This window comes from Ipomoea nil, unplaced genomic scaffold, assembly GCF_001879475.1.
Source record: "Ipomoea nil cultivar Tokyo-kokei standard unplaced genomic scaffold, Asagao_1.1 scaffold0688, whole genome shotgun sequence".
NCBI classification, from domain to species: Eukaryota; Viridiplantae; Streptophyta; class Magnoliopsida; order Solanales; family Convolvulaceae; genus Ipomoea; species Ipomoea nil.
In genome coordinates, this window is record NW_017617116.1 from 428,723 (window position 1) to 451,204 (window position 22,482).

The following is a 22,482-nucleotide window of genomic DNA, read 5'->3' on the forward strand; positions in this document are numbered from 1 at the left end:
TTTTTTTTTTTTTGGGTATGTGTTCTATGTGAAAGTTAATATATCTAAATGTAATATTTTTTTTAATTTATTAAATTCAAGAGGGGAAATAGAGATACATAGAGAAAGAAAAAAAAAGACTGAGAAAAAAGAGAATATATATATATATATATATATATATATATGCCAAGACCTTGTGGTCTAATGGCACTTGGGTTGCACTCCCACATGGAAGGGAGTGGGTTTGAGCCTCAATGGAGGTGGCATTGATTCTTTGTGTTTCAGTTGATTGAGAAAGTATTTTATGAACAGATACTGCATTCAAAAAATATATATTAAAACTCTTTGTATTCTAAAATAAGTTTTTTCTTTTTTTTTCTTTTTTGAAGTCTTCAAAAACAAAAGTAAATTGCCTTCATTTTATTCAAAAAATATTTTGTAAGAACTTCTTTTTTAAAGTATAAATTATGATTTCATAAACATGTGCAACCACAAAAACAATTATTAGAAGCATGTGCTTGTTCTAATTGACAGGTCGATTCGAATGTAATCATATTTTAATCTTCATCTCAATTGTTACATATGTTTCAACTTTAAATTATGTACTAAAAAATGTTTGGCCAGCTACCCTAGTTAACTTTGTAAACATACTTGGATCAATAAGAATGTCTATGTGTATGTATCTTGTGTTATGCGTTTTTATGTCTCATGTTATGCAATTTTGTACCTGCGTATGGATTTTGTATCTGAAATAACGTAAATATAACATGCGCTTTTGTGTCTTGCGCTATACGTTTTTGTATCTTGTGTGATGCGCTTTTGTGTCTTATATTATGCGATTTTGTACCTTAAGCAATGTTGAAAAAATCGCTAGGCGCCTGAGGACCGCTTAGGGCGTCTAGGAGGCCGACCGCCTAGCGCATAGGCGCGATTTTTGTAACACTGACCTTAAAAATATTGATTTTGTACCTGAACTAAAGTAAATATAAAACATATGTATGTGTTTTTGTGTCTCATGTTATGCAATTCTGTACCTTAAGCATATGGAGTCTGTACTTGAAATAGATTAGTAGTTGTGTAATACACAACATATTATATTATGAAATTATGTGGCTGTAGAATATATATGGCTGGAGTGTGGCGTACCAACCCCGCCACCTTGGGTATATGCATTTGTTTAATTATTTGAGTTTGTTGGGTACTATTCGGTTGCCAAACACCAACCGGTCTGCGTATAGGAGCTGTAACAAACAGAAAGACAACTGGAATTAAGGTACAGATTACATAGTGACTTTTATGGTGGATTTTAGTTAGTTAAGATTCAAAGTCACAGTTAGGAACATGATGGGTCCAGTGTATAGTACTTGTGGAATTAGTGTTGCGCCCAATCTTTATGACTTTTAATCATGCACTTCAAGAGATACGCACACCAATCCAGCTCCGCAATCTGATTGACATCATCAAACATCAATGAAATAATAACATCAGGAATAACATCAATGAAATTCTAAGTTTTGAGGACAAGGAAAGCAGGCAATCAAAAAAGGGGGTAAAATGCATAAAGGCTTCCTAGTTTATCTTTTGTAAATTTAAAGTTTTTTTTTTTTTGGGTTATATATTGTAAATGTATGATGTACTAACACTTTTGCTTAATGAAAAGTTATATTGTTTGTTTCTTTTTAGTCTTAGGGGATGTTTGATTCATGGAAATGTTTTTCAAAGGAAAATATTTTCCTTAAATGGAGGAAAATGTTGTTTTTTGGTGTTTGGTTCATAGAATTCATCTTCCATTAGAAAATGAATTCATCGAATTTGAGGAAAACAAAATCCTTGGTTGGACCAAGGATTTTGTTTTCCATGGAAGATGGGAAGAAAAAGTTGTATAGTTTGGCTATTTTACCCTTGTTTTTTTTTTTTTTTAAAATTTTATTTTTTGAGGAGAAACTTCAAAAAACTTTATTAAAATAGATGTTCAATACATCTAGGAATAAAAGATAACCAAATAGAAGGACCAGGTTGAGAACGAGCCGCTCTAGCTATAACATGAGCCAACTCATTCGCTGATCGCGATAGAAACTTGATAGACACTGATTCAAAGTGTCGTTGTAGAACTCGGCAATCCTTGATAACACAGCCTGCATACGAGTAGTCCGGTAGAGAACCACCAATCTGATTACACACATTCAGGCAATCCGAGTATAACTTGATTTTCCTTAAACCCCGTTCTATGGGCCATGAGAGAACTTCTTTAATCGCTAAAGCTTCAGCTAAATGGGGGTCCTCCAAACAACGCAGATGACCGTTTTTTGCAGCCACAAAGTCACCATTACCATTTCTAATCAAACAGCCGAAGAAGGCTTGATTATGTCCGGGAAAGACCGCTGCATCAACGAAAACAGACAAGATATCATCATTAGTAGAGGACGGTTGATTGATTTGCGTTGTGTTAACTTTATATGACCATCACTGGCCGGTTAGCCTCCTACAGACCATTCATGAAACAAACGCATAGCAGCATACCTTGTCTTAGCAATATCCCAAGGTTGCTTATTCCAAACAGTAGCATTCCGATCTCTCCAAACACACCAGCATAGGGCAACCCATCGCAGCTTCAAAGCCATATCATCTGATGTCAAACGTCTAAAAATCCAGCTTAGAAAATCCTCATCTGTAGCAGGAAGTAAGCTAGGATTGAGCTCTATCCATAAAGGACCAACCTGCACACACTCACAAAATAAGTATCGCATTGTTTCTGGATAATGCTGATAAGATTATGAACAAGTGATTTATTGATGAAACCATAGGCAGCTATAAATAGCTGTACAAATGAGAAAAGATAGCTAATAGTTACAACAACTAGTCTAATAACTATTATACAGGAGCTAGACTAGGACTAAATACAATAACAGAAGATATCAGCCACACATATCTTTAACACGCCCACGCAAGATTGAGGATCTGTCGGAGACTCCAATCTTGGAACGGAACTGAAGAAACAAGGACCGACCCAATGGTTTGGTCAGGAAGTCAGCTAGCTGATCTTTGGAAGGGATGTGCCGAACAACTAGTGAACCATTAGCAACTAAGTCACGAACAAAGAAGTAATCAAGGGTCAGATGCTTCATACGCGAATGGAACACCGGGTTCTTGCACACATAGGTTGCGCTAAGATTATCCCAGAACAAAAGAGAAGGTCTCACTAGCTGCAATTGAAGCTCACAGAGCAAATTCCTTACCCACAAGACTTCTGCAGCAGCGTTTGCCAAGGCTCGGTACTCAGTCTCCGTGGACGATCGCGACACGGACTTCTGGCGAGCGGACTTCCAAGATATGAGATTGGAACCGAGATACACTAAGTATGCGGTGGTGGAGCGGCCATCAGTAGTACAACCTCCCTAATCAGCATCCGTATACACAGTCAGCGAAAGCGGTTACCCAGCCCGGAGAAACAAGCCATGATAGACTGTGTCCTTCAAATAGCATAGCAACCATTTAGCAGCCTGCCAGTGCAGCTATGTAGGTGAGTGCATGAACCGCGAAAGACGATTGACCGCATAGGATACATCTGGCCTAGTGATGACCAGGTATTGCAATAAGCCGAGGATACGCCGAAACTGAGTGACATCAACCAGTGTAAAATCAGACAGTGTAGGTAGCAACTTGTCCGTGGTAGTTTGTGGTGTTAAAACAGCCTTTGTACCATCCATCTTAAACCGAACTAGAATATCAGTGATGTATTGTCTTTGAGTCAGAAACAGTCCAGTTGACAATGGAACGACCTCAATGCCCAAAAGATGATGTAAGGAGCCAAGGTCTTTGAGAGCAAAACGAGCTGACAGAGTGTCAACAAAGCGATTAAGCCAGGCAACATCATTACCTATTAAGATAATATCATCCACATACACCATGAAATAAACGACGACATTATTAGCAGAGAAAACAAATAAAGAAGCATCTACTTGTGACTTCACAAAGCCACACTGTAACAAGAACTGCGATAGCTCCAAGTGCCAAACCCTCGGTGCTTGCTTAAGGCCGTATAGAGCTTTAGTCAGCTTGCAAACATGGGATGGAAACGAGGGATCCACAAACCCCTGTGGCTGCTCCATGAATACCTCTTCATGCAATGTCCCCTGAAGAAATGCATTGTTGATATCTAATTGGCGCAACATCCAGCGATTACTCAGGGCAATCGTCAAAACCACAAGAATGGTCACCGGTTTCATAATCGGGCTATACGTCTCAAAATAATCCCGGCCAGCAGTCTGGAGGAACCCTTTGGCAACCAGCCGCGCCTTGTACCTGTCAACCGACCCATCTGGCTTGCACTTGACACGATAAACCCAATTGCAGCCAATTGGGACAACTGTACTGCTCCGTGGGGAACCAATTGCCACGTTTTATTACGCTGGAGCGCTTCAAACTCTTCATCCATCGCTTTCCTCCACCGAGCATCTTTAAGAGCCTGGGCGACGGTAGTAGGTTCTAAAGTGAGAGGCAAGTGATGTGATGTGACTTGGTTAATGATATAATCGGAATACCTAGGATTAGGACGACGCTCCCGGGTGGAACGACGAACATTACTCATTGGTTGAGATGTGTCGGAGGTGGAAACAGGCTGAGAGTCAGACACGGACTGAGCTGCATGTTGGCCATTTTCTGGAATAGTGGGAGACGACGAATTGGACGCAGCTGATAGTGACGGAGTTGGGTCTGGAGTTGGAACTGGTGTCGAAACTGGTGTTGGAACACCCATGATCTCTACCTGTGTAGACAAAGGAGACGACCTGTACAAAATATTGCTTGATTCTGAACCATGGGAATAAGAAGGTAAGCTGCTAGACGAGTTGTGCAAATCGTTATAAGGAAACACATGGGGCACAAATCTAACATGCCTAGATACATAAAATACGGTTGGAACCAGGATCCAGATATTTATAACCAGACTGAGTGGTCGAGTAGCCAAGAAAGACACAAAGGCGTGACTTTGGTTGAGATACATAAATGCTTGCATAAAAGGCATAAGACATCAACTCCCACCCACCTTGTTTTCTTTCTTAACTATATTACTCTTATTAATTTGTAGGGGCATATAAGTCTTTATACTCATAATTCCTTACAATTCCAAATCTAACCAAACAATAGAATTAGTATTCCCAATAATTCTTTTTTCACCAACCAAACAATGAAATTCATCTTCCTAGTAATTGTTTTTTCATGGAATTTCAATTCCACTTCCCTTAAAATATTTTTCGCGAACCAAACGAGCCCTTAGAGTGTTTTAGAAAATTATGTGTATAAACGTTTGTTTTAGTGTGCTGAAATTCTAATAAAAATTGCTAATATAAGTTAGTGTTACAATCAGCCACAAAACATGTATATGAGTCTGTCTAAATTGTAGTTTCATATTATTGTCAAACTCATGAATGACTGAAACTTTAAAAAGAAAAATATACAACTGTTGAAAGTTTAACATGATTCAGCTAATGACTGAGTATATGTTTTGTCATCGTAAAAATGAAAAAATTGTTAGAAAAAAATGTATTTAAATTTTATTACGATGTAGTGTTAAACCCCTCAAAACTTTATAATTTTTGTAGTATATAAGTCTAATTTTGCTTAGCATATACTATACACTCTAGTTGTAACATTTTTTTCGACCTTAGGGCAACCACACTTGTGGTTTTTTCTAAGATTTTTCAGAAGTAAAAAACTAGCATTTGGTTTTTAGTTGATGTGGAGGTTAGTTTTTCCAAAAATTTTACTCTTGCAAAGATTTTATTTTTATTTTTAAAGTCAGAAGTGTGTAAGTGGAGCGCACTTCACGCCCCAAGCGGGCGCGTCAGAGTGGCCTCCAATTGGCGGCCACTCTAACTCAAAAATCTTTGTTTGCTATTTTTTTTTTTTTATAGAATTATCTGATTCGGTTTTCCCCCCTTTTTCTTTTTTCCTTTTTTTCTCTCCTTCTCACTCTTATGTAGCACTTAAAAACCTACAAAAATTTTTAACTACTACGGATGCTCTTAGCACTAAGAAAAAGAATTGCATTGATAGTCATTATTATCACCATTTCTATAGTTCCATTACATCTTAATTATCCATTACTCTTGGATCCTTAGACTTAATTTTCTTCCCCTATCTTAGCCACCAAATCCAAGATCCAACACACACTCCTTTATGTTATTCTTCATGAATTTTTTTTTTCCAATACTATTACTAATTAAAAAGGTTATTATCTTATTTTAGGTCGAATCCCTATCTACATTTTGGTTGCGTGGAGAGAACTTTACATCTTTGTATAAATCGTGAGTAAAACATGTTTAATTTGGAATTATTTGTCATTCATTTCGTGCAGCATTTATGTTTGTGATGATATATTATTTTATATATTACTAATAAATATAGTATTTATTTGAACAATTGAAACACAATGACCTATGAATGGCAATTAGCATAAACAATAGAATTATAGCATTGCAGTAATTAGGCTTTGACGTGTTCTGTTGAGATGATGACGAGTCTATCTATAGCTTTAATGATTAAAATACGTAGGGAAGACACCCAATTCTTTAAAATTTGTAAAACAGAAAAGTTCATACTTCTTTAATAAGATACCTAGACGTGTGCAGTTACATGGTAAACACGACACTAGAATTTATTTTCGGGTCCTAATTGGAGGAGGCATCTTGAAGCCCATATCATTAGAGCCGTCAAAAATGGGTTTTACCCGTCGGGTCGACCCGTCTCGTACCGCCGTAGATAGGGGACGGATTTTTCAAATTTTGATCCGCCAGGAGGCGGGCTTTTTAGCCCGCCTCGCCTGGGTCATGGGTCCATGTGGGGTGGGTTAGGCGGGTCACGGGTTTAGCCTGCGACCTGCTAATACATATATATTTTGTATATATATTTAGTATTTAATACATATTATTTTTTGTGTTATTTTGGTTTGTGTAATTGTGTTAGTGTGTTATAACTTATAGGATTATAGATTTATAGGAATACAATACTAGGTAGTGTTATTGTGTTAGTGTACTGTACGTCTGTACAGTGATCTCTTTTTTTTTTTTTTTTTTTTTTTTTTTTTTTTTTAAAGGATATTGTACAGTGATATTTAAAAAAAAAAAAATTAACGCAGTGAAAAAATTGATTGGCGGGCTTGCCCGCCACGCTAGTGGGCTTTGGCATGGCGGGGCGGGCTGACCACATTCCAAGCCCGCTAAGAGGTCGGCTTTTTAGCCCGTCCCGCTACGAGGACGGGCTTTGGTGTGTTTTGGCCCGTCCCGTCCCGCGAGACCGTTTTGACAGCTCTACATATCATACTTAAATTAATTTTCATTTGTATCAGACCGATCTAATTAAGAAGCAAAGTGCTGGTTACATTAGTTTTTCCATTCGAGAAGGGGTTCATTTAATTTATTGAAAGCGTATCAAGCCACCATCAAATCTAGTTTCATACTCTTATAAGATACCTAGGTAGCGGGAGTGTGGATTATGCTCAAAGTGGATAGATCTCTTGTAGCGTACCGATATTTAATCATGTATGCTGACCCATTAAGTCACATCCTCCCAAATGTTCTGTCGGACCGAAGTGTAAGGGTCCTTGGGGAGCGTTATGCTGTGTAACCGTGTGCACCATGCACCATGCATGGTGCACACGGTTGCAAAAACGATGTCGTTTTGACGTCCAACTTTAAAAAAAAAAAAAAAAAAATCAGTTTCGATTGCTGTTAACGGCGTTATGTTGTGCATACATCCATAACTTCATAACTATACATTCAGAATTGCATAACTACACATCCATAACTATACATTCAGAATTGCATAACTACACATCCATAACTATACATTCAGAATTGCATAACTACACATCCATAACTATACATTCAGAATTGCATAACTACACATCTATTAACTTCATAACTATACATTCAGAATTGCATAACTACACATCCATAACTTCATAACTATACATTCATAATTGCATAACTACACATCCATTAACTTCATAACTATACATTCAGAATTGCATAACTACACATCCATAACTATACATTCAGAATGTGAAATTATAACTTCATAACTATACATTCAGAATTGCATGCATAACTACACATCCATAACTTCATAACTATACATTCAAAATTGCATAACTACACATCCGTAACTTCATAACTATACATTCAGAATGTGAAATTATTAAATTATGAACATATGTTTACGTAACTAACGGCAATCGAAAATGATTTTTTAAAAGTAAAACGACGCCCTTTTTGCAACTGTGCGCACCGTGCACACGATTGCACAACATAATTTGTCGGTCCTTGGGGTTGAGGATTCAACTTTTGGAAGAAGATATTTAAATTTAACTAATAACGTTTGGAATTCAAACATTTAATCCAATCTTCTAATTCTTCTTGCTTCCGCACCCAAAGATTATGTAACAATTTAGTGTACATTCCTAATTCAGCAAAGCATCCAAATGGGCGAAAGTAGGTAGGTTCGCCAATATTCTTGGATCAAAATTATTTGAATTTGGGCTTTAAGTAATTAATCACAATTCGCAACTCAAATTTAACTACATTAATCAAGAAATTAGTCAATGAATTACACATGGAAATGCAATCCAACAATTCAACTCAAAAAATGCAATAGACCAAAACTAACATAGTAATTAATATGACCTGTTTAGTAGGAGAAAATAATATAATGGCCCTTTGGTAACCTAAATAATTAGTTTATCAGTTAATTTTGTCGTATTTGATCACTATTAATTGTTTGACTTAATTAAACTGTCAATATAAGTGTTTGATTAATTAGTTTTTTTGTAATAATTTATTGTTCTAAAACATTAAAATTCAAAAAGTTGTTCAAAACAGGTTTTTAAAAAAAACCTATTTGGCATATAATAAGCTATCATCTAATTTACCAAACATCTTTCTACAATTCGCTAATGCATCAAACTCAATAACCCAAACAACACCAAACACGCCCAATGTTTTTTCATGAATTTAACTCCTCTTTGACAGCTCTAAGCCTCCGTATAAGCCAAAATCCATGCATTGGCATTGCTTGTCCCTTCACTTGTCTAATGCATCCCTTCATTTCACTTGTCGGCTTCAAATCTTTGCTTTAAAGCTACACAATTTTTTTCCTCTTTAAATAGTATAAATCCTCAACATTGTGCATTGACGACAGAACCAATAAATTAAATTTGCAGAGAAATATAATTGAAGTATGTATTTTGACTCCTCATTATATTTCTGCTAATTTATCCAGAGGCTTATTATACATACACTACGTACAGACAGACATGTATAGGTGGTGGTGGGTACGGTGGCTGGTGGCCGTGGCCGCGGCGGTTGCCGTCGGTGGAGTAGACTACGTCACGTATGACGGGAGATCACTAATCATCGACGCCCAACGGAAGCTTTTATTCTCTGGTTCTATTCATTATCCTCGTAGCACTCCGGATGTAAGCTAGCTAGCTTTAATTTCTATATCTCTCTTATAAATTTATATTATTTTTTTAAATTTTATTCTAACCTTACAAATCCTTCATTTTAAAATTTAATTCATTATTGGGGAGCCTTTCAGTTCAAAAATTTTAAAATATTTAACTTATTAAATTTGTTGTTAGATTTTTTATTATTTTAATTTTATTTAATTATTATTAGAAATAATATTTATTCTTTATATCTATATATTAAATGTAATTGTTATATAATTTATTAATTATTATTGTTGTTGTTACTATTATAACCAGGTCCTTATTATAATTCTTTTTTAAAAAAAAATAATTTTTACGTATTAATCGCTACTCGCTAACATTAAACAATTAATTTTACCATTTTTTTAATAAATAACTAATATAATCAGTTGATAAAAAACTGCTAACACCACTTGTTATTGTTAATTGTAAATAATTCTCTAATAGCTAATATATATCTAATTGTGAAATAAGGTCATTAATTTCCTCAACATAGCAATTAACTCCATCCGTTTTATATTTCTAAAACGAATAATATATAAGATTGGAAAAATTGTAATTTATGCCGCTCACAAATATGTCAATTATCAATGTTACTCCTGAATTATTAGTGGTGTAAATGTTACCCCTCAATTTTCAAAACGTGACATATATTGCCCCTCCCTTGAATTATTAGTGGTCTAAATATGGTTACCCGTCGTCTTTCTTGTCCGAAGACCACGTTTTTTTCCTCAAATTTTCTTTCTTCTCTTATTCTACTTCCGTCGACAACAATTTTTCTCCTTCTTCCTATTAGGGGAGGGACAATATATGTCACGTTTTGAAAATTAAGGGGCAACATTTACATCACTGATAATTCAGAGGTGACATTGATAATTGACATATTTGTGAAGGACATAAATTACAATTTTTCCTCTAAGATTTGATTCCAAATTTATTACATAAAAATGTATAATTTATATAACCGAGATGCAGTGCAGGCTGAAGACACAACTATTTCCATTACGGCATTACTTGACTACAATTTGTTGGTTAGCTACAGCTACCACTTCCATTTCTTCCCGTCTATTCTTATTAGCTTGGGTTAATGTGTAGAGACAAATTATATTGTGAAAGGCACCGCAACGTGGATAATAGATAAATATTTGTTTTTAGTATATTAAAAGTTCACTTTTATAATGTATTGAAAGTTTATTATTTATATTAATAATTAATTTTTAACATATTAAAAATCAATGTTGCTGAAGTCGTTAGTTGGACGACGGGGGCGCCTAGCGCTTAGGTGGTTGAGTAATTTGAGTTTATCGTCTTTACTTTTTTCACTTAGGGCTATGAGTTGTTAGACTGTTATAATTCTCAAACTAGTCAACTGCATATGTTAGATGGTTAGTTGAGTACATGACTGGAGAAATATAAAAAAAGGAGTAGCTGAGCAGACAAAAAAAAATCACTTGGCCGAGTTGGGCACCGACTTAGTCGAGTAAGGCGCCCGACTTGGCCGAATTAGGCGCTTAACTCAGCCAAGTCTGCCAGTTAGTCGGTTAGCTAACTACATACCGCCTAGGGCAGAAATCGCCTCAGCCTAAGGGCGCCCAGCACCTAGTCGGCTACCTAGGCCGATTTTTACAACACAGCTAAAAATAAATATTACGATAGTGATCCACCGTACAAGGTGGGTCATGGTCCATGGTGTAATAATTGATGGGTCGACGGTCGTTCAAAGATAGTTGGGTATATATGAGATTGGTAGATATGAATTGCATTATAATTCTGTCACAATTCTTTGGTTACTCCAATTACAATGTTTGGTTGGAAGAAAATGCAATTCCACGAAATTCTTTCTTTTTGTTGAATTGCAATTTCCTGCTCTTATTGAATTGCAATTCATGGGGTAAAAGCAATTCAATGATTATGAGAAAGGAAAAAGTAGATAAAATAACACTACTAGTCTACTACCTTTAGTTTCTACATCATATATTTAATGATTTTGGTCATATATTCCTGATCAAGAACAAAGACAAGTCGTCCTCGTCCAGCCATGGTAGCCATGGATGAGGATGAAGGTCCTCGTCCATGGCTACCATGAAATTCTTCATTCTTTTAATAGCATAATTTTTTTTTTAATACTTTGAAAAGATGTGGCCATCTCTGATAACAAAAGCCAAAGAAGGAGGGTTGGACGTAATCGAGACATACACATTTTGGAATATTCATGAGCCTCAACCTGGTCAGGTACAACATACACCCAATCATCATAGCTATGTGGACCATATATACCATTAAATAATGTATATTCAGTACATAAATAATATAATTTTTAATATATTAAAAATGTATATTGTATTCAAAAAAATATATATTATTTGAGTACTAAAAATACATTATTTCGTATTATGTATATTTAGTATACGATTAATGTATTTTTAGTATATTAAAAATGTACACTTTTTATTATGGACTATGGTCCACACAATAATTTGTCACATACACCTCTCATTTTATTTATTTGGTTACATCTGATAGAGAAATTTTGAAATATTGTGAATAATCAGACTTTAGAGATTATATTGAAACCATATTTTCTAATATAAAGTTCCCTGATTTATAAGACTCGATCTTATTTTTGTTTATTTTGTAATTTAATATTTCTTGCATCCGTAAATAATTGTCCTCTGTTCATCTATACGTTCTCAACCTATTGAAGCACAAAGAGTTAACACCGTCTCCACTGAGGCTCAATTTCATGACCTCTTATATGTGAGAGTCAGTGCATGCTATTTGAGCAGAATATGATTGGCTTATTAGTCCGTACCTTAATACCCAAGAAAATACAATTTAAATAAGAATTTGAAATACCAATATTTATTACGTATGCATTTAATATTCAATACAAAAATACTCCGAACCCTTAAATTTTCACTTAATAAATACCTATATGTTTTAAAAATTTGGATATCCACTCAAAAAAGAAAATACTTTTTGGACTGTAGAAGTAATAATCGTTTATTTTAAAATTTTATTGCACAAGTGAAATAAAAGGTTATTTTTTCAGATAATTGGATGTGTATATGTGCGTTTCAGTACGATTTCAGCGGAAGAAATGATATAGTAAGATTCATGAAGGAAATTCAAGCACAAGGTCTTTATGCATGCCTTCGCATCGGACCATATATTGAAGCTGAATGGAATTATGGGTAAGAAAAAAGTTATTTGGACACTCTAATTTCACCTTTAATTATGAGACTTAAAATTTAATATTGTCGCATCGTATCACAGTGATTACTAAATTCTTAGGATGAATTGATGTTTAATTAATATTCAGTTTTAGGAATAATGTTCAAATTAGCCACTGAACGTAACCTGAAAATGCAACTAGGTCACTAAACGAAAAAAAAAAAAAGTGTAATTAGGTCACTAACACTCCAAACGTATGCAGTTTCATCTGATAGCAGGTTACCATTAATTTTAACATGTTACCTGCTTACGTGGCAGCTAAGTTGATATTTTTAATAAATTTTAATAATAAAATTTTCATTTTTTTAAAAAGCCACCCCGTTGTTTTATTTTATTTAATTTTTTAAAATTTATTATTAAAATTATTTAAAAACTATTAAAAATGCTAACTCAGCTGCCACGTAGGCAGGTAACATGCTAAAATTGATGGTAACCTACTATCTAGTGAAATTGCATACATTTGGAGTCTTCAGTGACCTAATTGCACTTGCATACATTTGGAGTCTTCAGTGACCTAATTACACTTTTTTTTATACGTTCAGTAGCCTTACATTTTTAGATTACGTTCAATGGCCAATTTGAATCTTATTCCTTCAGTTTTATGGCTGATACTGAGAAGAAATTGTGGCGAGTGTTACAGGGGTTTTCCGTTTTGGTTGCATGATGTCCCTGGCATCATTTTCCGATCTGACAATGAACCTTTTAAGGTAATGATTGAATTCCTCAACTTTCTATGATCCTCATGTAAATGTCAAAGTTAATTGTGTCAAATCCATTATTCTTCCTGTCAGCTCTACATGCAAAATTACACACAAAAGATAGTGAACTTGATGAAGTCAGAGGGATTGTATGCTTCTCAAGGAGGTCCTATCATTCTTTCTCAGGTTAAATCTTATTTTTCTCTGATCTATCCCGCCCAAAACAAATCCAAAGGCTTGGTCAAGAAAGTGTTACCAAATTTAGTAATGTCAAATAAGTCATGCCCACAACGACTGACACTAATGTAGGTTATGTCATGCCAGTTCAACCCACATTTTTAAAACACAAGCCTAATTCGACCTACATTGCAGAAAGGGTGGTCCCGTACAGTCCCAGATACAAGGATGTGCCGTACCGACCCACGGCCGTGCCGGGCCCACATTTGCATATCTACTCAATTTCCTTTGTTAATTTGAAAAACACAAGCCCAACTTAGTCCATGTTTTCTGTTTTTCGTTTTCTATTTTCTAATTTGAAAAATAGTTGATTTCAAACAAATAGATTGAAAACGAATACCAAAATATAGAGAAGGCGTTTCGGGAGAAGGGTCCACCTTATGTTCACTGGGCAGCAGAAATGGCAGTAGGACTTGAGACTGGTGTGCCCTGGCTCATGTGCAAGCAAGATGATGCTCCTGATCCTGTTGTGAGCTCTCCCACCTTCATTCCATTTACATATATATATATATATATATATCAATCTCTTAATTGGATGTATATATATAAACACAACCATATATCTATCTGTCAGCAGATTAATGCATGCAATGGGATGAGATGTGGGGAGATAAATTTTGCTCCAAACTCACCAAATAAGCCAGCAATTTGGACAGAGAACTGGACAAGCTTGTAAGCATATACACAAGGAAATCACAACCAACTTATTCTATTTTCAAATTACCTGGATTAAGGCCTTGGCCCGCGTGATCGATCGCCGAGCTCTCAGATTCGGTCCACTTTGAGGGCACGGGCCTCGAGCTCCAATTTGCCGCTTTTCATACTTTTAGTCAGATTGTTGACTTGGTAAATGGTAACCATAAGGTTATAAGTTCAACCCCCACCAGGAACGACCTATTGACCTTGGTTTGAGCCGGTCAATTATGAGTAATCTAGGCTGGTTTAACCTTTTGCCGGCTAGGTCAAAAGGCGGGGTTTATTCAGTGCACACTCTTTTGTAGTGGCTAGGTGTTTCTGGAAATGACTTGAATTGGCTCCTTTGTTTGTGGTCTAAGCTATCAAGTATACGGCAGCGATGCACTGATGAGATCAGCTGAAGATATAGCTTTCCATGTTGCCCTTTTCATTGCCAGGAAGAATGGGAGCTATATCAACTATTACATGGTAACTCAACAAAGCCAAATTAAGTACAAGTAAAAAGCTAAATATATATAGTAAAGCTATCCTCTTAACACAGAACTTGTTCTTGGTCTAAACATATATATATATATAGTATCATGGGGGAACCAATTTCGGCAGGACAGCGGCTTCGTTTATGATAACAAGTTATTATGACCAAGCTCCCCTAGATGAATATGGTAAGATCCAAATCCTAGTATTTGATGATTAAGATGTGCATTTTTCTACTCTCCATTATTATCTGCAGGTTTACTCAGAGAGCCAAAATGGAGCCATCTTAAGGAGTTGCATGCTGCCATCAAAATGTGCTCACAAATCCTCCTTTCGGCCACACCCTCTACCTTTTCACTGGCTCAATTTCAACAAGTAAAAATGCTCTACCTTGTTCTTGGTTTCTATTCAGCCCACTTTCCTACCTCATTGCTTGAAAAAAGAAAATATAAATGAAAAAGAGAATAACAAGATGGTCAAGGTTCGATCCTTGGCTTTGGGAATGAAACAGCCTTAAATCTCCAGGCCAGCTGTCCTACCCAAAAGAAATACTTACAATCCAGCGAGGGGATTAGTCACTGTGTTCAACGGTGGAAACCCTGAGTATACCCAAAAAAACAAGATGGTTGGGCGGAGGCCGGCCTGAATGGCCAAGTCCAGAACCTTGCCTAGCTATCGAAAATGTGGTGGGTAATTGGGTATAATAAGAAAATAAATTAAAGTTACGTCTTTGCTACTAGTTAGATATATAATTTTTGGCGTAGTGGTTAAATCCTAATAAGTGGTATTAGGACCAGGTCACGGGTTAAGCTAGCAGGTGCTAGGGGGAATTGTTGGGCGAATTGAAGGGCTGAAGGGCCAAGTCCAGCATCCTGCCTATTAAAAACGTGACGGGTAATACCTAATTATTGAACCTGCAGGCCTATGTGTTCCGTGGAGATTCATCAGGAGCTTGTGCTGCTTTTCTAATAAACAATGATGGCAAACATAGTGCAAAGGTGCAATTTCAAAATTCTTCTTATCAACTGCCTCCAAAATCTATTAGCATCTTACCAGACTGCAAGACAGTAGCTTTCAACACTGCCAAGGCAAGTTCTGCATATACATTCTCTTTGAAATCTCTAACCACCTTTTTCAGTGCTAAATGCTCCAAATTTTTGCTTTCTTGATTTCCATTGCCAACAGGTAACTACACAATCGAATACAAGAACAATGCAGCCAGCACTGAAGTTCGACTCAACTGAGGAATGGGAAGAATTCGAAGAACTAGTTGTCGGATTTGATGACACCAACATAAGAGCAGACACATTGCTAGACCACATCAACACTACTAAAGATGTATCTGATTACCTATGGTACACATTGAGGTAACAAACTAAGCCCTAAACTTTTGCTTGGGTTTTCACAAAATCTATGATGCTTTGTAATTTACTAACTTTAAATTTCTATGACAGTTTACAGCAAGAATCCTCAGATCCCAAATCTGCAATCAGTGTGGAGTCTTTAGGACACGTTTTACATATATTCGTTAATGGAGAACTAGCAGGTAAGCATTATATTGTTGGACTGTCAGGATCAAAAGCTATAGCTCATAGCGAAGGGAACACTATAAAAATTACTACTGATTTTATTCTCATGTTTTCAGGTTCTGCACATGGAACTTTTAGGAACTCGAGTTTTACACTAGAGAGCACAGTTTCTCTGAATAAGGGGATGAACAACATTTCCCTGCTAAGTGCAACAGTCGGATTACCAGTAATTACTTCATCTCTATTAGGATCAAGCGTTTATCGCTACTACACTATAAACTATACCTAGTAGCGAAGGTGCAACTTTATTTCCTTATACTTGTCACATTTTTTATAGTCAGGGTGCTAGGAGAAATTGTTGGGCGGAGGCCAGTGAAGGGCCAAGTCCAGCACCGGGTGGCTAGGGATTGTTGGGCGTCGGAGGCCTGAAAGGGCCAAGTTCAGCACTTGTTTCTCGAAAATGTGGGATATAAGAAAATAAAGTTGCGGTTTCGCTAAACATACTAACAGCAAACATAGAAAACTCAGTCATAGTATGTATATTATGTACAGAATTCAGGAGCATATCTTGAGCATAAAACTCTTGGACCCCGGAAAGTGACAATTGAAAGCAGTGAAGGAAGTGAGGATCTTTCTAATGATTCATGGGGATATCAGGTAGCCTTAATTAGTTCACATATCATACCCTGCTCTTCTGCTAATTTTTAACACTACTGAGTTTAACCATTGCAGATAGAAATATAAATAATAGAATCACAAAAGTTTCAAAAAGTTACCCGATAGAATGATCTTCATCTGACTCTATTGAGGTTTTAAACAATATAATGCCATTAGAAATAAAAGTTTAGTTTTCATGCATAGCTTCTCGTCGTTGTGTAAAGGTTGGATTGTTGGGAGAGAACTTGCAAATTTACACTGAAAAAGGATCAAATGCTGTTCAGTGGAGAGAGTTTAGCTCTTCTCAACCACTTATATGGTATAAGGTAAGTGAATATAATGGTTTGCCTCTCAAGTGTAGTTTAAGATATGTAGTACATTTATGCATTGCATGCAGGAGTGGAGAACAATTAAGAAAGTTTATCTGCCAGCTAGAGCTGTCAAAACAGGCTTTGCCCGTCAGGCCGATCCGTCCCGCGCCCCTACTTAAGTAAAGGTGGGTTTCGAAAATAGCATCTCGCCAAGGAGCGGGCTTTTTTGGCATGCCTCGCCAGCCCAGCCCAGCCCGTATTGACAGCTCTATCTGCCCCGAAACTCTATTGTCATTTCTTGTTAATTAAGTTAAAAGTTGAAACCACTTGACAGACAGTTTTTGATGAGCCTGAGGGCAATGATCCTCTTGCTTTAAACCTTGGGTCTATGGGGAAAGGAGAAGCTTGGGTTAATGGCCAAAGTATTGGCCGATACTGGGTCTCATATCATACAGTTGCAGGCACACCTTCACAAACTTGGTAAGTTGTAGTCCAATAAGTCCAAAAACACTTGATATAATTTTTAATTTTTAGTAAATGAACCCAAAGTTGAGAGGCCAACAACTAAATTTGTAGATTTCTTGCCAGGTACAATGTTCCTAGATCATTTCTCAAACCAACAGGAAACCTATTAGTTTTATTTGAGGAGGAATATGGAAACCCTTATGGCATCACACTTGACAAAGTCTCAATCACACTTGACAAAGACATATTGTTGAGAAGGTAGTTTTTCTTTCTCTAGCTTTCTGCATTATTGAGTTATGGTAGTCTCAATCACACTTGACAAAGACATATTGTTGAGAAGGTTGTTTTTCTTTCTCTATCATTCTACATTGAGTTATGGTATGTAGTCTCAATCTCCCTAGCTACCACTTGCTAACTGGTCCTTCATCGGCCTTCTGCATTGAGTTCTGGTAGTCACAATCCCTCTAGCCACCAATTGTTGGACTTTATCCTTCACCGGCCTTCTTCACTGCATAGATCCGTGACCTGACTCTGATACTACTTGTTAGTATCAAACGCTTAGCTCTTGGCAATGACGCAATTTTATTTCCTTATATTGCCACATTTGTGAGAAGCAAGGAGCTAAGCTTGGCCATTCACCAGCCTACGCCCAACAATCAATTTTAATTTTAATTTTTTTTTTTTTTGCATCAGTTTACAATACAAAGAATAAACACTGCCATGAAACATCAACACATAGCTAGCCTCAGCTACAGAGCACTTATCTCTAGTATTTAAATTAACTGCATTCTTAATAAAATAAAATAAAATCAAATAAAAAATTATGGAAGAAAACCGGTTAAAATTTTTCTGTTAATTTGATCTTTCATATTACCTGGCAGGCTTGCATAGGGAAAAGGAAGTGTTCCATCTCACAATCATACCAAAGATCGCAAGTCAAAGAAGAGTTGAAACTACATTAACAAACTCCCTCAGTTCTTATTGCTTTACTGCTTTATTTTATTGGTCTTGTGGAGTTTGTGTTAGTTAGAATTACCTGATTTGTCAAATGATTAATATTAGGATTTGGGAATATTAGTATCTACGGAGTAACTATTATAATGATTAATATTAGGATTTGGGAATATTAGTATCTACGGAGTAACTATTATATTTTATTTTTAAAAATAATTGAGAAACTAAAAATATAATCTTACGATTTTTTAAGTTGATGTATGTCCCATTTTTTTTTTTCACTTTTTAAAAGAGTTAATTCCAGCAATGGTCCTCCGACTATATTGATTTTCCAAAATTAGTCCTTGACTTTTAATTTGGACACTTTAGGTCCCTTGACTTTCAATTTCTTTCCAATTGAGGTCCTTTCGTCAGAATACGGTTAATTGAATTTTAAATGAAGGGGTAAACTCATCATTTCACCTGTCTATGTATTATTCTTAGTATTTCTCCATTGTATACGCGATATATATGAAGATAATCTTAGTCGAAACCCTAAAATGTTCCTCGTCGTTCCCCATTTGCTGACTACTCGTGTGTGCGTTCCTCTATTATTGAGATGTTTACAAGTTATAACAGCGAAATACGAAGGGAGAAATACGAAGAATAATACATAGGCAGGTGAAATGACGAATTTACCCCTTCATTTAAAGTCTAATGAACCGTATTCTAACGAAAGGACCTCAATTAGAAAGAAATTGAAAGTCAAGAGACCTAAAGTGTCCAAATTAAAAGTCGGGAACTAATTTTGAAAAATCACTATAGTCGGAGGACCATTGTTGGAATTAACTCCTTTTTAAAATTTTTGACGCCGCCTTAGCTGGTATTGTGGAAATTGTGAATGACGCCAAAATTTGGCATTTTCTGGACAGATTTTCCTACATATGTCAGAGACAAATGCTACCAATGTTAGATATTTTGACACTTGATGTTTATTATTATTATTATTATTATTATTATTATTATTATTATTATTATTGAGAATTTGATGTTAAAACTTTAATTTAGCAAATGTCACCTTTTTCAATCAATATCTTTCATTAAAAAGTTCATCAAAAATGCATTTGCGAGGATAATCCTAGTTCACCCATGTACATTGATACGTCAGAAATTTGTAACTCTTTTCGTATTGTAATAACTCGATGACAAAGGTTTTTTTTTTTTTTTTTTTTTTTTTTTTTTTTTTTTTAATGGTGGAGGATTGTTGGATTGTTTTAATTTTTTTTAAAAAAATTTAGATAATCTCAATTTCGCCAGACTAATCTTAAGTCTACCGGCCTCGCCCAAATCAGCCACACAAGGGGCTCCAATTATGACTACTTTTAAATCTGGTTAGGAATATTATGCTAAGTCCTGGGGCCGGTGTTTAAACATTTTTATTATAAAAGAAAGGAATTTTCTTGAGGTAAAACATTGGGTTGAAGTTCAGAAAGAAAGACCTGGAGTTTTATCGAGTTTGGTTTTCAGAAGATAAGATTAGTCCTTACTAGAGAAGAGTTGTGTATTGGACTCTATTGTTTACCCGCATGGGCAGCTCAACTGGTTATAGAGGTGAAATTTTGGAAGAATGACCAAGGATCGAGTCTCATCAGCGGCAGTGAGGGGAGTTTCTTGTGCGTAGTGAGCACGGTTTAGTCTCTGTGGTTCATGTTCAGTTGAGTTACCATGATTTATATCCTCCCCAATATTCTGTTGAGTCGGGGTGTGGGGACATTAGGGTTGGGTTCAGCTTTGGAAGAAAAAAAAAAGCTTTTATTATCTCTTTTAGTCAGACCCTTCTGATTTGCCTCTTCTAGTTGGACTCTCAGAATTTGCCACCTCTGATTATATTTTCCCCTCTTCTAGTGGAAATTATAGTTGTCGAGGAAAAAGTGATAAGAAATCACCTCGAGAAATTAATGAGACGTTTGTTTTGCCGCTTCATGGATATTTTGAGTCTATTAATATATTTGAAATTCAAAATTTTTAAATATTATTTTTTGAGAAAAAAAGTCAAATAGACTCTTTAGTTTTCGGTGAAAAAAAAAATTACATCCTTTAACTAAAAAAAGCTTCAATTACACACCTGAACTTTTTAAAATTATGTAATTGAACTTAATTTACCGATAACCGACAGATTACCGGTAAAAAAATATTTATTTTAAATTTGTTTGACTTTTTGCTGTCGTCGATGTTCGCATCACCTCCAACCTCTTTCTGGTCTGGAAGGAGGCGATGTCTTGCCCAGTCGTTATATCGTGGACCGCGGTGCATAATCGATTATGCACCGCGCGTCAAAACGGCGCCGTTTCTGCAGTTATAACGGAGTGACACTACAGTGTGTCTAAATCTATACTGTCTCACATATTATTTTTATATTATCAAAATGATATTGTAGTTGTGGTGAAATGAAACTACAGTATATATAAAATAAAACTGAATAACATTTTACATATTTGAGTGTATATTGTAGAATGAAGCTGCAATTATATTGAAATGATCATGTAGTTGTGTTTTAATGAAACTATAATGTATATAAAATAAAATTAAATAACATTTTCACATATTTGAGTGTATAAATATTGAATGAAACTGTAGTTATATCGAAATGAAACTGTAGTTGTATTGAACTGAAACTGCAATGTATACAAAATGAAACTGAAGAACAGAGTTATTTCTTGCGAAGATTCCATTTCTTTTCATTAAATAAAACGACGTGGTTTTGATGTGCGGTGCATAATTGATTATGCACCGCGGTGCACGATATAATTTGCCAGTCCTGCCTCCTTCGAAATTAGAAGGAAGAGACTTCGCCTCCTTGAACGGAAGGAGGCAAAATGTCAAGGCATCTTTTTGATCAGAGGAAGGAGGCGACTTTGCCTTCTTCTAGAGCGGGAGGAGGCAAAACGTCATTGCCTCCTTTCAATTTGGAAGGAAGCGACGACTGTCACGACTTCCTTCCGATCAAAGGTGCCTCCTTCCAAAACGGGAGGAAAAACATTGTCGTGGTACGTGGTTGTGATGGTAGTGGTGGTGGTTATGGTAGATGTGGTGATGTGGTGGTGGTGGTTGTGGTTGTTGAGCATATAATCATTAATGTGCAATCCAACTATCAGCTTAGGCTTTTAGTTGAGATAGAGCACGTGCTTCAATTGTGGTGATGGTGTTGGTGGTGACGCTGGTGTGGTGGTGGTGGTTGTAGAGGCGTGGTGGTAGTGGTTGTGGTGATGGTGCAATGGTGGTGCTGGTGGTTGCATGAGTGGTGGTGGTGGTGGTGATGGTGGTTGTGGTGTGGTGCCGTGGTGCTGGTGGGAATAATAATTTGGAAGCTAGAAAAGATATGAGAGAGAAGATAAATACAAGAAAGTAAAGAATCAGGAAAATGTCTTCTAACTAAAAACCAAGGACGAAGACATTTTTTGTGAAATTGGACATTTAATTTTCCGTTGATCCGAATAATTTTTTTCCTTTGACTTTATTTTCATTGAATACATAAACATAGGAAAATATGAAAAATGACTTTCGAAAGTCATTTTCTGGATTTCCAAATGAACCCTTAATATATTAATGATAATCTCTCAAAAAATAAAATAAAATAATAGAATTGTAAATTTTATAGAATTTGGTAGGAATTGAATTGCAATTCCATCATACCAAATGCTCCATTATAAATGGAGCATTTAAGAACTATAAAATTCTTTAAAATCATATTGTTTTATTGTCTTATTTTAATTTTTCTTGTG

The 22,482-nt window shown here is 35.9% G+C and overlaps 1 protein-coding gene across 3 annotated transcripts; it reads left to right on the forward strand.

Moving 5' to 3' along the window:
• Positions 1–9,131: 9,131 nt before the first annotated feature.
• Positions 9,132–18,924, forward strand: LOC109176267 (beta-galactosidase 16-like). 3 transcript variants are annotated; one of them, XM_019325729.1, is made up of 20 exons: positions 9,132–9,211; positions 9,284–9,451; positions 11,603–11,698; positions 12,548–12,660; positions 13,341–13,407; positions 13,492–13,584; positions 13,961–14,104; positions 14,213–14,307; positions 14,691–14,799; positions 14,909–14,993; positions 15,062–15,180; positions 15,726–15,893; positions 15,991–16,172; positions 16,260–16,351; positions 16,451–16,560; positions 16,887–16,991; positions 17,216–17,317; positions 17,637–17,782; positions 17,891–18,025; positions 18,649–18,924. In XM_019325729.1, exons 2-20 carry the CDS (start codon positions 9,290–9,292, stop codon positions 18,656–18,658), a joined length of 2,133 nt encoding a protein of 710 aa, XP_019181274.1. In that variant the 5' UTR covers positions 9,132–9,211; positions 9,284–9,289; the 3' UTR covers positions 18,659–18,924. The 3 variants fall into 3 exon arrangements, with proteins under 3 accessions (XP_019181274.1, XP_019181273.1, XP_019181275.1); XM_019325728.1 differs by having other exon boundaries at positions 9,187–9,451; XM_019325730.1 differs by lacking the exons at positions 17,891–18,025; positions 18,649–18,924 and adding an exon at positions 17,389–17,487 and having other exon boundaries at positions 9,187–9,451; positions 17,637–17,721.
• Positions 18,925–22,482: the final 3,558 nt, after the last annotated feature.

Bases quoted from the DNA above. Each gene is read 5' to 3' on its own strand.
- LOC109176267 (XM_019325729.1), top strand. From the start codon at position 9,290: ATGTATAGGTGGTGGTGGGTACGGTGGCTGGTGGCCGTGGCCGCGGCG. The intron at 14,308-14,690 runs GTAAGCATATAC...TTGTGGTCTAAG, and splicing joins ACAGAGAACTGGACAAGCTT to CTATCAAGTATACGGCAGCG. The intron at 15,894-15,990 runs GCAAGTTCTGCA...CATTGCCAACAG, and splicing joins TAGCTTTCAACACTGCCAAG to GTAACTACACAATCGAATAC.